General features: G+C 38.2%; 1 protein-coding gene across 2 annotated transcripts in view; it reads left to right on the plus strand.

Moving 5' to 3' along the window:
- Positions 1-14,628, plus strand: part of ADAMTS19 (ADAM metallopeptidase with thrombospondin type 1 motif 19) — a 224,024-nt gene that overhangs the window by 139,912 nt on the left and 69,484 nt on the right. For both annotated transcript variants that reach the window (XM_044387367.3, XM_057307094.1), the window contains 4 exons: positions 1,748-1,878; positions 2,791-2,963; positions 9,491-9,618; positions 13,384-13,504. In XM_044387367.3, the coding sequence (XP_044243302.1) occupies positions 1,748-1,878; positions 2,791-2,963; positions 9,491-9,618; positions 13,384-13,504 (553 nt within the window). The remainder of the gene's footprint in view (positions 1-1,747; positions 1,879-2,790; positions 2,964-9,490; positions 9,619-13,383; positions 13,505-14,628) is intronic.

Raw genomic sequence — 14,628 nt, forward strand, 5'->3', positions numbered from 1 at the left:
TGACCGACTGAAGTTTGACAGCTTTCATGTGGGATTTTTTTTTTCATGAATGGCATTACATTGTTAATCCTTAAAGCCAGCTAAGTTGTTTAAAAGGACGTGTTTCCCCCTCTTCTGCAATTTTCAGACTGAATCTTCACACAAAATCTCAATTTAGTGACAAGCTTCGTACAAAATCTCCATGTAGTGTGCCTATCAATGCACTCTGAGTTGTTGAGATTTTTTTTTAAAGCATAGATTTAAAACTTCCTGAATCGAAAAGAGGTTGAATTTAAAATTTGACATTATTGGAAAAAATCTGCAGGAAGTCATTATTTTATTGCCTAGAAAAGCCTTAACTGGGCTCACACAAAACTATGTAGCATAGTTTTCTAAATTCTCCCTTCTAAAAACAACATTTGAAAACATAATCTCAAAATAAATTTGAAGAAATATGGATCAGTTAAGATCAGAATGAATAGAATTTTGGTTAGACTTCTGGAAACTTATTAATGACTTTAAGATAACAGTACATACAATTTATCATTATCATTATTAATTATTGTTAACTTTTATTAAGCCCTTAGTATGGGCTATGCATTGTGCTTAGTGCTTCATTCTACTCCCGCAAAGTCCATTAGGTATCCGATTATCATTCACGTTTTGAAATGGGAAATGTGAAGATTAGAGTGTTTCTGTAATTTCTGCAAAATCCCTTATAAATCATGTTGCCCTTAAGTGCAGAAAATTGTTTAGGTCTGGAGGAATCAGCTTGTTCAACCCCATCATTATACAGTCATTAATCTGAATTTTGCTAATATTCACTTATTAATCTCAACATGATTTTGTTCAGTTAATTTTACTTGTAACATGTTTGCCATGACCATGATATATCTGATTTTTCAGAAATAAAGAGAAATTATTATAGTTTACCTCCCAAGTCGTGGCACCCATTCCTCGTGGCCGCAGAAACTGCCTCTTTGGCTGCCTTTGTTTAAAGTGAATGAAAATATAAATATAAACAAGAGAATGAGTACATTCCTTTCTCTTCTCTCATAGTTAATCTTTCTCAGTTAGTCGATACAAAATAAGCTGCTGAATTAACTGGAAGAAAATGAGGGAATTTCAAAGAATCGAATTGCCTAAGTCTTTTAAGGAAATGACTTTCAAAAGGAAACTTGCTGTGATGTTAATGTTTGGATTTGATGGGAACTCTTTCCAAAAAAAGAAAGAAGGCATAAAGGAAGATGCTAAAATTAAATCATACTTTCTTTTTAATTACAAGGAAAAAACACCACCACCATTTCACATCACAGTTGCTAAGTTTGCTAAAATGTCTGCTTCACTCCATTCATGGAAGAACTTTTAGGTTTTATTTTCCATTCTTATGTTTGACTGTGCTTTGGTCATTTGTCCCTTTGAAACTGTTCTGTTTCTTAGACTGTGTTAGTTTTCCTTTCGTGGCTGTGCCACCCCAACTTCCCTCTTCACCCTATCTCTGTCATACGTACTGAATTCTCAGGGCTGTAGTGCGAGTTTGTGTGTGCTGTTTTCTTAACAAGACCCTGTGATCTGACGTGAGAACTGGGAGAAGGGACCATTATATCACTATGACAAGAAAGAAGTGCCAACTTATGTTCGTTCTTTTTCAATTGGGGGGGGGCTCTCGTAGGCGTGATTTAATCGCAATTCCAGTGACTCTGTAGGCCAGTGAATGATTTTCCGTTGTGCCCTGATTTGTTCACCTAAGACATAACTTTTGGAATAGTGGTGTAAGGCTGGAGAATGTACCAGCAGGACCTCAGCACCTGGACATGTGGCCGGAGAGTGGAGCGAGTGGAGCCCCTGTAGCCGAACGTGCAGTTCTGGGATCAGCGGTCGAGAGCGCAAATGTCCTGGGTAAACGCAAAGTTCCTGGATTGGGGGAGGGCATTTTTTTTCCTCAATTTCCAAAGGCAAAGGTTTTACTGATAAACAGTGTTGGAAGGCAGAAGAAGCCCCTCAAGCCCCACCCCATGTTAGACAACAGGAAAATCGCTTAAATTGTTTAAATGATATAAAATCTCCCCCGGAGGAAAATAAGACCACCCTTCTAAGAACAAAGAATTCAGTGTTGCATGGGAGTGGTTTCTTGAGTAAATCAAAGAAACTGTGGTGTTTAAATGAGCAAGGAGAGTTGCGTTAGCAAAAGTAAGTCAACAATTAAGGGAACTGCGAGAAAGCAGGAAGGTGATAGGACTTCAGGAAGGGAGGGAAGGAGAGCACCATCAGTGTAAATATAAGTGAGTAGTGTTGAAAAATGAAGACGTGCTGAGCACGTGTGCAGATAGGAAGCATTTTAGGGTCTGCTCGCTAAACCCCATGCTTCCTGCAGTGATCCCAGGAAAGCGCGTGAGAAATCATTTCAGTTTTATACTTGTACTCTTGGCGTGGGCTCAGTGGCCCGATTCCTTCACAAGCAATTTTAAAGAAAGGATGTGAAAACGTTAGAACCAAACTCCTTCACAGGAATCATAGGCTTTCTGTTTTGCCCCCAGCCTCTGCCTTTACTCTTCTATCTCCATGGCAAGTTGGCTTTTATTTCTCATGTGTTTTAGATGTTAAATTGATTGAAGATAGGAAAATATATAGTTTTTAATAAGCATACGGATTTCCTACCATTAGCAATCATTTAACACGTCCACGTTGTCAGAAGTAGATTTAATATAAAGGATTATACCTTATTAATTTAATGCCTTTTAATTTTTTTTAAATGAGTAGTTGTTAACATAAAGATAAGATAAAATTGATTATTTGTACTGTCTTTTCTAGGCTAGGTTCTGAAGCAAGGGATTGTAATGGTCCCAGAAAACAGTACAGAATATGTGAGAATCCACCTTGTCCTGCAGGTTTGCCTGGATTCAGAGACTGGCAATGTCAGGCCTATAGTGTTAGAACTTCACACCCAAAGCATGTTCTTCAGTGGCAAGCTGTCCTGGATGAAGGTATGCGACCCAGATCACCACCATCTTAATTAAGTAGATTTCTAGGTTTGCAAAGGGTTTTACAGTGGTAGTCAATGTTATTTAACAGATGATACAGATTATATTCTAAATATTTCAGAGCTCTATTTTTCGACCCTTAGTGACCTATAACAATCATAAGCACTGACTCCAAGTAAATTTTTTAAAAATGCGGAGTATATTATCACACACCAATTAGATGAACTAAATTTTTTTTAAAAGGTGACAATAGAAAATGCTGGTAAGGATGAGAAGAAACTGGATCTCATATGTTGCTGATTGGAATGTAAATGGTACAGCCACTTTGAAAAATAGCTTGGTAGTTTCTTAAATAACTCAACATATACTTTTGACACACACTCCTGGGCATTTTCCCAATGAAGTGAAAATTTACAACCATAAGAAATCCCATGCATGAATGTTCATAGCAACTTTATTTTCAATAGCCAAAAAATGGAAACAACCAAAAAAGTTCTGAGTACCTGAATGGTCAGACACACTGAGGTACATCCATACCCTGGGATATTATGCAGCAATTCAAAGGAACAAACTACTGCTATGTGTAGTGACTTGGTGGATTTCAGAACTTTATGCTGAATGAGAAGAACCAATCTCAAAACATCAAATATTCTTTGCTTCCATTTATATAACTTATAACATAGATATATAATATATATATATATATATAATGTATATAATATATTCTGTGATTCCATATATATATGACAAAACTGTAGAGATGGAAAACAGAATAAAGGTTGCCAGACATCAGGGATGATGGCAGGGAAAAGGATGGGTGTTATTCTAAAGGGGTAGCATAAGGAGAACTTTGTGCTGATTAAGTACTTAAATGTATTGATTGTGCCGGTAGTTGTGAAATCTACACGTGATAAAATGGCCCAGAAGTAAACACATACCTGTACTGATGTCCATTTCCTGGGTTTGCCATTGTACTGAAGTTACCAAAGTGTCACCACTGGGGTAGACTGGGGGTCAGGTATATGAGATCTCTGTACTATTTTTGCAACTTCCTGTAAATCTTTAATTATTTTAGAATAAGCATGTTAAGAAAATTATACTGCCTTTTATTTAAGAATTAGTTAGGGGGAGCTGTCTGGGTTTCTCAGTCGGTTAACCACCTGACTCTTCGTTTTGGTCCAGGTCATAGTCCAGGATCCGGCTCTGTGCTCAGCCGGGTGTCTGCTTGAGATTCTCTCTGCCTCTCCCTCTGTCCCTCCTGCTTGTGCTCTATCTCTCACTTTAGTAAATAAATAAATCATTAAAAAAAAAAGAGAATTACTTAGGAATAACTTATAACTTCTTTACTTACGATACTTCCTGCCATGGTCAGTCAGTGAGCTATGGGTTTGAGCTACATTACCAAACATGGTGGCGAATTTTCTGATTTCCCTGACCATCATGCCCCTAGTCTCTCCTGTCCTTATTTCTCCCCTTAGTCAATTTGGACTTTGCTTTTCCATCATTTCAATAACACGTCGGTCAACAGCCTAATTTCCATTGTTGAGCAATTTCAATGCACCTATCTGACGGAACCCTTCTTGCAGTGTAAGCTCCTGGGCATACAAGCACTAATGGCAACAGCCAAATAACAAGGCAGATTACTCCACTAAAGATACAACAGTGTTGTGTGTTTGATAGTGACAGGACGAGGAGATAATCTCCCTTCTCTTACCTCGTATCTCATCTAGAACCTTGTTCCCTGTCACTCTGCACTCCAGATCTTGGTCTTGTTTTATTGTCTCAGACACGCCATGTTTTCTTCCCCGTGATGGCCTCCAAACATACTGTTTCCTCAGCTGAGAGGAAATGATAGCACAACCTTCTGTTCACACCGTCCTCTTAACAAATGGTACTTCCCTCTTTCCAGATCCTTAGACAAAAATCTTGGAGTCATCATTTTTTCTTTTCTTTTACTATACATTGAAAATATCAGTAAGGTCACATTAGCCTTATCTTTTTTTTATTTCCAGTGTAGTTAAGCTATGGTGTTATGTTACTGTTAGGTGTACGATACAGTAATTCGGCATTTCCATATTACTCAGTGCTCATCAAGCCAAGTGTACTCTTAATCCCCTTCACCTATTTCTCCCATCCCCCGACCGACCTCCCCTCTGGTAACCATCAGTTTGTTCTCTACAGTTAAGAGTCTGTTTTTTGGTTTGTCTTTTTTTTCTTTGCTAATTTGTTTTGTTTCTTAAATTCCATATTTTAGTGAAATCGTACAGATTTTGTCTTTCTGTGACTTATTTCACTTAGCGTTATGCTCTCTAGATCCATCCATGTTGATGCAAATGGCAAGATTTAATTCTTTTTTATGGACATGAGCTTTATCCTTCAGAGTCTGATCATTTTCGAATATCACCAGAACTCCTATCCTGGCACAAGCCACCGTCTCTTCCCCCGTGATTGCAGTAAGCCCTCTAACTGGTCTTTATGCCTGTGTTCTTCAGTCTCAACAGCCAGAGTGATACATTTAATTGTCAGTCATGTCCTGTTATTCTTCCATTCAAAAGCCGCTGGTACCTTCCCAATTCACTGAAAATCCTTATTCATTCCTTCTAAGGGAAGGACCTTAAGGAGCTCTGCTACCTGGCTTCTTCTTACCCTCAGACTTCATCTCCACTGTTCCCTGTCACTCACCCACACTGGCTCCCTTGCTCTTCCTAGAATAAGTCCTAGTGTCTTGGAAGCTCTTGCTTTCCCTGTTGTAACACTGTCTCCAGATATCGGTAGGCTTCATTCTCTCACCTCCTTCAGGTCTTTTGTTAAATACTAAGTCAGTGTCTTTCCTTTCCTTGCTTTATTCTTTTTTCACAGAACTCATCACCATCCGCCGTAATAGTTTTACTTTTGTTTATCATCCCCGTAATTGTTGGAAGAGCAAGGACTACCCTATTTTGCACGGCTGTATGTTTCGCATCAGCAGCAGTACTTGAACAGAGTAGGCACTTAATAAACTAGGTGAATGAATGATGCGCCTTCCAGGAATTTTTTACTGATCTGTCCTGGCCCCTCTTCTCACCAAACATTCTCCTTGGGATTATATTACTTTATTCACTAGGTTTTATTTATCATCTGTATGCTAAAGGAACACAGATATTTATCTCCAACCCAGATCTCTCCATCCTGAGCCCCTTCGTTGCTTACGCATCTGTTGCATGGACATCTCTACTGAACATCTCATGATTTCTAACTCAACACACCCCCTTCCTTTCTCTCTCAGTCCTACCATCTGCTTCTCTCACAGTGCTCTCTCATACAGAATGGCATCGTGATCAACCTCATTCCCGCTTAGCCAGAATCATTCTTCCTCCATCTCCATCCATCTGTAAACAAGTAGCAAGCCCTGTTTGTCCAAACCTTTCTCCTGCCAGCATGTTCGCTTGTGATTGCACTCTCTCGAACCTGGATTCTCAAACAGCTTCCTCCCTTCTCTCCAACCACAGTCCTCTCCAGCCCCTGCCCCTCATTTCAGCCAGACTTGCCTTTGAAAGGCTGGATCTGTCAGCCACTGTGCCAAGTAATACCCTTCCATGAGCGCCGCTGCTCTCAGGACCAATCTCAAACCTCACTGCCCGGTTTCTAAGGCTGTTTGTGTGGCCTGCCCCTGGAGCTTCTCTCCCCTCATCGTTCCCTTCATCATTCTCTCCCCTCATTCATCTCCCTTCATCATTCCCTTCTGTGTTCTCCAGCACAGCCAGGCCAACTTCCATTCCATCCCTCATACACATCATGCTCTCTTAGATCTGGGCCTGTAAGCATGCTAGTTTCTTGGCTTAATACCTTTTCTTTCTCAAGCTTTGTTCTCTCTCTCTCTCTCACCATTTATTTACCTGAAAAATGCCTGTTGATTTTTTTGGACTCAACTTATGTCAAGTCCTCTAGGAAAAAAGAATCTCCCTGATCCTCCAAATTGGGTGTGTGCTCCTTCCAAGCACCTCACAAGCACCCTCTTATAGCAGATTTTAATGTTTCTGGATTCTCTCTATTGCCTGTGCTTAGCGAACAGACTGGCAGATATTAAGCTTCTGAGAAATATTTGTTTCATAAATTTTTGTTGTAGAAAAGATATGACTGTTCAAACAATGAAAATCATCATCTGATCCTCTGAGGATTAATCCTCTCTCTGCCTCTAACTGGCTGTGCAGTTGGATAATATTGAGGTCATTTGAAACCTGTTCATTCAGAGGTGAAATAAGAGAAAGGAAGCAGGTTCCCTTCCAAAATTAAAAAAAAAAAATCAGAATTGGATGGGGGCCGATTTAAAATATTAAAGCTATTGGAAATCACAATTTTAAAAGCCACTACCTCTTATAAAGTGATGTCCATCATCAGAATGATCCATAGTAAGTATTTATAGAATTAGTAGGCTAGCATTTTTTATAATTTTGCAACACATATCCATCAAACACATCAGTCCCTATAATGAATAAAATACACAACTGTAGTCTTCATGGGTTACATGGAATGATGGAAGAAACTGAAATATATGGTTCTTTTAAAAGCCCCAAGTCTTCATAGCATATGACACCTTAAACTGCAAGGGGTTATTTCTGTTATTCTTATGTAATACATGAATCCGTGGCTAGGAAAATTAAATACAGGGTATCCGTGTTATAGTGAATAGTTATTTTTAGAGGAAAAAAAAAGATGCATGGCTTTAACATTCAGGTATTTTACATACACTGTGCTGAGATTTGGCCGCAATCCATGTTTAATGCATATCTTGGAAAGGATTGGTCTCTTAAATCAAGACAAAGCCTGCCCGCCAAGTAAGTACTGGCATGTTACACGGATCACTATAATGTCACAATCTCAAGGGTATACTCCAGGAAGGAAGATTGGGATCAAATGTTTATGTCATCTGTAAAGCACAGTGAATTGACAATATGTTGTAAAAGGAGAAATAGAAAGATTTTTATCTGAATTCTTACTTGGAATGTGAATGGAATTTTCTAGATGAGCGCCTTTCCACATTATTCGTATATCTGGTTTGCTCCTCTCTTCAATGAAAACTCCAGAGAGAGAATTATATATACATATACGTATATGTATAAAATACCACTTTTAAAGTGTTGCAATTATAGCAGCTGTTTTTAAGTCCAAAGATATGACATAGTAAGCAGTCATTGAATAAACATAACCTACTTTGAGGTGTGAGAGCATACTGAAATGCTTTATTGCGGCTTATAATGGCATCTTAAAGGAAAATTTCAAAACCATGCACATTGAAGGCCATGTTCCAACTCCCCAGAATTGTTCAGAGCAGTATTCAGAAGCCACATGTGAAAACTGTTTGAAATGTTCAATTCTGAAGGCTCATTTAACTGTCTGTCTTCTCTTTGCAAAGTGATACCCTGTTCCATGCCTCTGGCTGTTATTTGGTATTTATAGAATCCCATCAGCATACGTGGAACTTTACTGAAGACATAAGCGAAGATCAGTGTCAAAGACTGTAAACCATTTTCCATTCTATTTATATGAGCTTAATAAACAGTAAAGGGCCTGACTGGTATCAAGCCAGTAGAGTAGTAATGTAGCATGGAAATTCCTCTGACGCTTCAGATTTGGATAATTCTCCTACTGGTGTTACCAAATTCTACAGTTCTTCTGTAGGATGCTTAGAAATAGAAACAGCCCCTTAAAAATATTTTGCCACTCTTGACTGAGCCTGATAGGCAAGCGTTTTAACTTTACCCATCCTACCTTATTGCTTAATGAAGCACTAAAGAACCAGATAGATGAATAATGTAGAAAGGAGCTCCTCTAGAAAATTCCATTCACATTCCATCCTTTACCCAGAACGGTGTTTTCCACCTAGATATCATATATACTGGCGTGCTTTCCAAGGAAGCAACGGAGGGAGTTGAGTCCTAGCTAGCATTTATACCATCGTGCATTTCAGTGGATGTTCTCATGGGATTGTGTTGCATTTCTACACATCCTTGTAATGGAAAATCTTAAAAGAATTGCTCATCTTAGAAATTCTTCTTTCTCGTTTAGTAATTTTTCAGTTAGAATGCTAAATGCATAAGATTGCACATTCGTGTATGGGAATTTAGAAGGGACACATCAAGAAAGTCTTCATGAACAAAGTTAATCTGGAATAGGCAGAATTCTCAGATGTACTTAAGATAAAGGGGAGTTCATTCCAAGAGATACGGGCAAAAAACGGTGGTGTGTAAAATATTTGGTGCAAGAATCATTGGTTTGTGTGTGGTAGAGGTTTGGCGCCAGAAAATAATAAGTGATACGTTTTGAAAATAATCTGAAGACATATTTCTTAAAAAGGAGATAAATATTCATTGGACATCTGTTTTTTCCCAGGCATCTTCTCATTTACTACTCATAATAACTACTCTAGAGTTACATTATTCAATGCATATCAGACTATATTTTTTACTCGACAACTGTTCTGAAAATTAAGCTCAAGATAGAAATATTTATGGAGTAACTTTTGCTCATTTTTTTATCCACTCTGTGTGTAGAAAAACCATGTGCCTTGTTTTGCTCTCCTGTTGGGAAAGAACAGCCTATCCTTCTGTCAGAAAAAGTGATGGATGGAACTTCTTGTGGATATCAGGGATTAGATGTCTGTGCAAATGGCAGGTGTCAGGTAAGACACTCCAGAAGGGAGACCGTATGTGCTGAGGGAGGCTTTGAGCAGCTGCACAGTGTGATGGGGAACTCTGCACCAAGATTCAAAACCTGCGGTGAGTCCTGACTCAACTGTCATTTTGACAAAGTAAAATCCATGACTAGCTCAAAGAACCTGAGATTTTAATTCTGTAATGTACATATTACACATCTAAAATGGCATTTTCTGTCAAAATATTCCAGACCCAAAATTCAAGCACTCCAGTTCTCCATATCTTGTGTCCAAGGCTGAGCCATGTGGCAAAAACCTATAAAATCAGTCCTATTACTCACTTAATATTACAGTATTTTCAACATACTAGAACCAACTGATTTTTAAATATATATATTCAAATTTCACATAATGCTTAGACATTTCATTTGCTCTTATCTTTCTTTTTTAAAACGATCTCCATTTACTACATGCATTTATGCACGCTTCTTCATTTATCTTTAGAAAAGGAGAGCAAGTAGGGACAGCACAGTGGGAAGATCAAAGGCTAGAACTTTGAAGTTGCTACTTACAATTCTACCACTATCTCAAGTTGGCTTCCCGCAGGGAGATTAATAGGCAGAAAGGTTAATGCCCAGTGTCTCCGTGATCAACATCCATGCTGGGAGGAGAAGAAGACAGGATTGGGCGCAGGGAGAAAGGGGGCTATGGTACAGTCACAACAAGACCTCAGCCCACCCTGTGAGGAGCATTGAAGCTGGGGTGGCTCTTTAGAGTTGTCCTCATTTGTGGTGAGAAAACCAGGCCTTTTTACCCCTAACATCTACTAGTGTCTGGCTGCAAACTGCACCAGGAGGGGGATGGGACCTTGGGAAAGGCAGTTTTCTTAAGGCGAGGCAATTTTTGCAGAGGGCTGATGGCTCAGAGCCATCGGCTGATAAACTGGGTGGGCACGGGAAGGAAATAAATCCCTTAGTTATAAAAGAGGTATCTGAGTGGAGCCGCTCTGAATCAATGACAGCCACTAAGAAACTATAGTCTTGTGAAAATCACCTGAAATAGGTATGCACACTAATGGCCGTCAAGTGAAGTCGTTAAACCAATGGTCATTGACTTTTTTGTACAATACACTCCTTTGAGAATTTGACGAAAAGTTTCCTTTCTTCCCAGAAAAATGCATGTCTGTGCACGCGCGCGCGCACACACACACACAAGTGCGCGCACATGCGCGCGCGCCAAAATCTGAAAACAATTTCAAGGTGTGGGTGGATCAACCTGCGTTCCAATAGAGACCTATGGAATTCTGGGTAAAAACTTGGAAACAATATGAAGCTTAACTGCTTTCCCAGCTCTAAGATTTTGTATTTTGGCAGCATGCTATAAAGTTTAAAGCACAGAATCATGTAATATCATTGGCATAAGAAACAGTCTTATAATTACATTTTAATTTCCTTTATTCTTTAACAGCCTGTGTCAGTAACCTAAAATGTAATTTTTCATTTTCCTGTTAAAAAAAAAAAAAATCATCGCAGTCATTTACCCGTACATATTTTGTTTTTCAGATCTATATGTTGTGCATTTAAAGTTTTTAACTTTATTTCATCATTATTGTAAATCTATCAGATTAGTGTCTGTCTTCAATGAATTTATTTTTTCAAAACAATGTGTTTTCCTAACCATATATGCCAAATACAAGAGCCTAAATTGTTATTCTTTTCACTTAACAGTGTTGTGTAAGCCAGATCTTTTACAGAGTCCCTAGACATCAAAATTACAACAACAAAATTCTGCATGAACACTTGGTGAATCTGATGGTTATAATTAAAGTTCCATGAAATGGATTGTGCCTTCTGACAGAATTGGAATACTTCAAGACTCTGGCTTTTTAACTAAAATGCTACATTTACAGTCTTTCAATATAATTAAAAGCATGCTACTTTTTTTTTTCTTTCTGACAGGCTCCTAATTTTCAGCTTTGACTACACACACCAGAACTGAATGTAGAATTGTAAACTTGGTGAGGGACGAAGGAGGGCAGTTGAAAATACATAGCATTCTCCTTGTGACCCATTTTGTCTCTGTGATATTTCTGTCGTGGAAAAGGATAGAAAAAGCCCTTTTCTGTATTATCATGTTATCCGCCCATCGCCAGCAAGCCCGTGGTACTAAAGGGGCCCGCCACCAGTGCAATGACATTGCCTTTACAAAGCCATCCATCCTCAACTTTAGGAGATAACGTGGGCATGTTATAAGTATGGATACTTGAAACTATCAGTTACAATATAAAAAATCTTTTATTCTTATTTTTAAAATGCATGATTGTTGAGCCATGACATCATGTCTATCCCTGGCTTTTATTTTAGGTTTACAGACTTATAATATCCCAGTTACAGGGGTTGGAAAGAACTAATAAATTAGTAGGTACTAATTTTTCACTCATTTAACTACTGTTTATTGGGTTTATTGTATTTGCCAAGAAACAAGCTAGGGATAGAGCATCATCAACTCTAAACTCTGCCGTAAATTTTTCCTCATTTGTATGTAAATGAGAGATTTTTTTTCAGGTCTTTCTATGGCTCCTGCTTAGTGAGCTCTCCCCATACCTTGGCTGTATTTTGAGAATTTTCTGTGGTGGCCACCTCTTTCATCCAGGACATTCTCTTTATCTCTCCCTGAATAGGCTTTGATTTGCAGATCCAATTTCTCCACTACTGCATTGCTTTGTCTACCTCTTGACACTGATAGATCCCCCTTGATAAAAGGAAAGGATGCTATATTATGCAGGTTTAATGTGACTTTGGCTTTCTCGGGATATTCATCATGCAGCTGCATTTTATAATGTGCTTACTTCCCCCGCCCGAACAGTAACCACAGAAAAAGACCGTGTTTTTGTTCATGTTTTATTTAATATGTTAAAAAAATTCCTCTAAAATAATTGTAACATTACAAATGGATGTATCATCAGTCTCTCTTGCAACTCCTTCTTGATTAAGGGTCACGGAATACTCGTACCATTTAGTTCTGGCAATATTGACATATTAAATTCTGCCCTTTGAGTATGCACAACTTTGCAAATTATAATCATATTTTCTTAACATCAATGGGAGACCAACATTATTCACTAGAAAAGAGTCAATGATTTTATCCCAGAAAATTCGTATTAACCTAATTCCTCTGGAAGCAAATTAAAATGAATTTCCCCACTGTTCATATTTTCTTACGGTAGCCATGGGGCCGTGGGTTGTGAGCGGCCTTACTCACATTCGTGTGCTGGATGCCAAAGAAGACGGGGATAGAAGTTTATTCGTGAACTGTAGTGAAAAATAAACATTTATGTTTGATTTTCACAAAGTTAATATTTCCTACTCAGCCTTTGCTTTGCAACCACCTTAACAAGTGAAGCCTTCCATATAATGGAGTGTATCTGTTCTACGTTAAGTAGGATGAAGTAGATCAATAATGTAATATTTAATAGAAATGTGATTTCCTTTGCGATCTATATAAATTGCATTTGTCTCAATGGTGTTTTTCCAAATTGCTTTAGGATACCATTTAATTCTTAATATGGGAAAAATAGCTTCATCACTGTCCTGCTATTTGGTCATTTTACTGATGACATCATTCGACGTGAGCTTGCTCTCTTAGTTTGCACCAGAGAATATGACATTTTACCAGCTTGTCAATTAAACATGTCAAGTCTAGAAATACTAGGTTTGTTCTAAATTAGTGGTTAAAAAAGCAAAAGGGAAAAAAAAACTCACTTTATGATCTACTGTCAATCTCTTGTTACAGAAAGTTGGCTGTGATGGTTTATTAGGGTCCCTCGCCAGGGAAGATCACTGCGGTGTATGCAACGGCAATGGAAAATCATGCAAAATTATTAAAGGGGATTTTAATCATACTAGAGGAGCAGGTAATTTTTTTTTAATTTTTTCAAAATTACTAATCCAGTCTTTGGAAACAGAGAGATTACATTGAAGTTGACTTAGAAATCACAGTTCTGACTCCCTAATTGAAGAATTTTGTAATGAGGATTGAGTGATTTTTCGTGATGACATACGATACGAGTGACATGAGCCAGAGATTCTAACAAGCCCGTGTCCCATTAATGTAAATATGAAGTCATCTGTTATGCATTTAATATACTGGAGGAGGAAGGGAATAATCTAATTTGCATTGGCTAATGTTATCAGGTTTCTTCGGACCTTATTCTCCAATGCGAAGCATGATGTGTAACAGAGAATGATGATTTGTAACAGCCTGGAGCAGCTGTACTGAGAGTATTAGTCTTCAGGTTTTCAGCTTCGCATTTTGTTTTTTCTTCATGTTTTTATTCAATTTGAAGGAATAAAATTTTGGAAATAGAGAGTCTGTAGCAGGGTAGCGTAGTGGAAATGATAACAGGGAGAGTCAGGAGATATGGGATAACGTTCCAGATATATTAATAGTGGGACGTCATCCTCTCTTGTATCCTCATCTATAAATACTGGTACTCCAGGGATGTGAGAACGAAACGACCATGAATGAGCCATGTAGTGTGAGTTTTAGCGTGATCCCCCAAACAAGTGATAGGGTCTGTACTGAAATATAATAATGGCCCACAGGTTTGCTTTATATGTAGAAAGCACCTTACCCCCGAGCTTACTGCAAGTAAGCAGACATTTACGTTAGCACCTTACCTGGACGTCTTCTAAACTCTCTTTAGTATTTGGGATTATGTTTTTGTCATTATTAGTCCGCGTCTATTACATACCTCAGCTTTTTCCTGTTTTAAATTCTTTTCTTGTCCAAATATCAAAAAATCTGAGACTAAAGGATGTTTTAGTTTGAATACAAAGAGCAGTCCATTTGTGTCTGAATAATCGAGAAAACTGAGTTCATTCTAGATAAAAGAGTCCTTCAGAAAAGAAAATTAGACACAGCCCTCTAAAGTTGAATATAACCTTTTGCTAGGCCCCAGCAGAATAAAAGATAAGTGAGCTTGAAGATCTTGAAGCCTAAAAATAACTGAGGCCCAGGGTAAATTGCAGATCAAAA

The sequence above is a fragment of the Ursus arctos genome, unplaced genomic scaffold, assembly GCF_023065955.2.
Source record: "Ursus arctos isolate Adak ecotype North America unplaced genomic scaffold, UrsArc2.0 scaffold_5, whole genome shotgun sequence".
NCBI classification, from domain to species: domain Eukaryota; kingdom Metazoa; phylum Chordata; class Mammalia; order Carnivora; family Ursidae; genus Ursus; species Ursus arctos.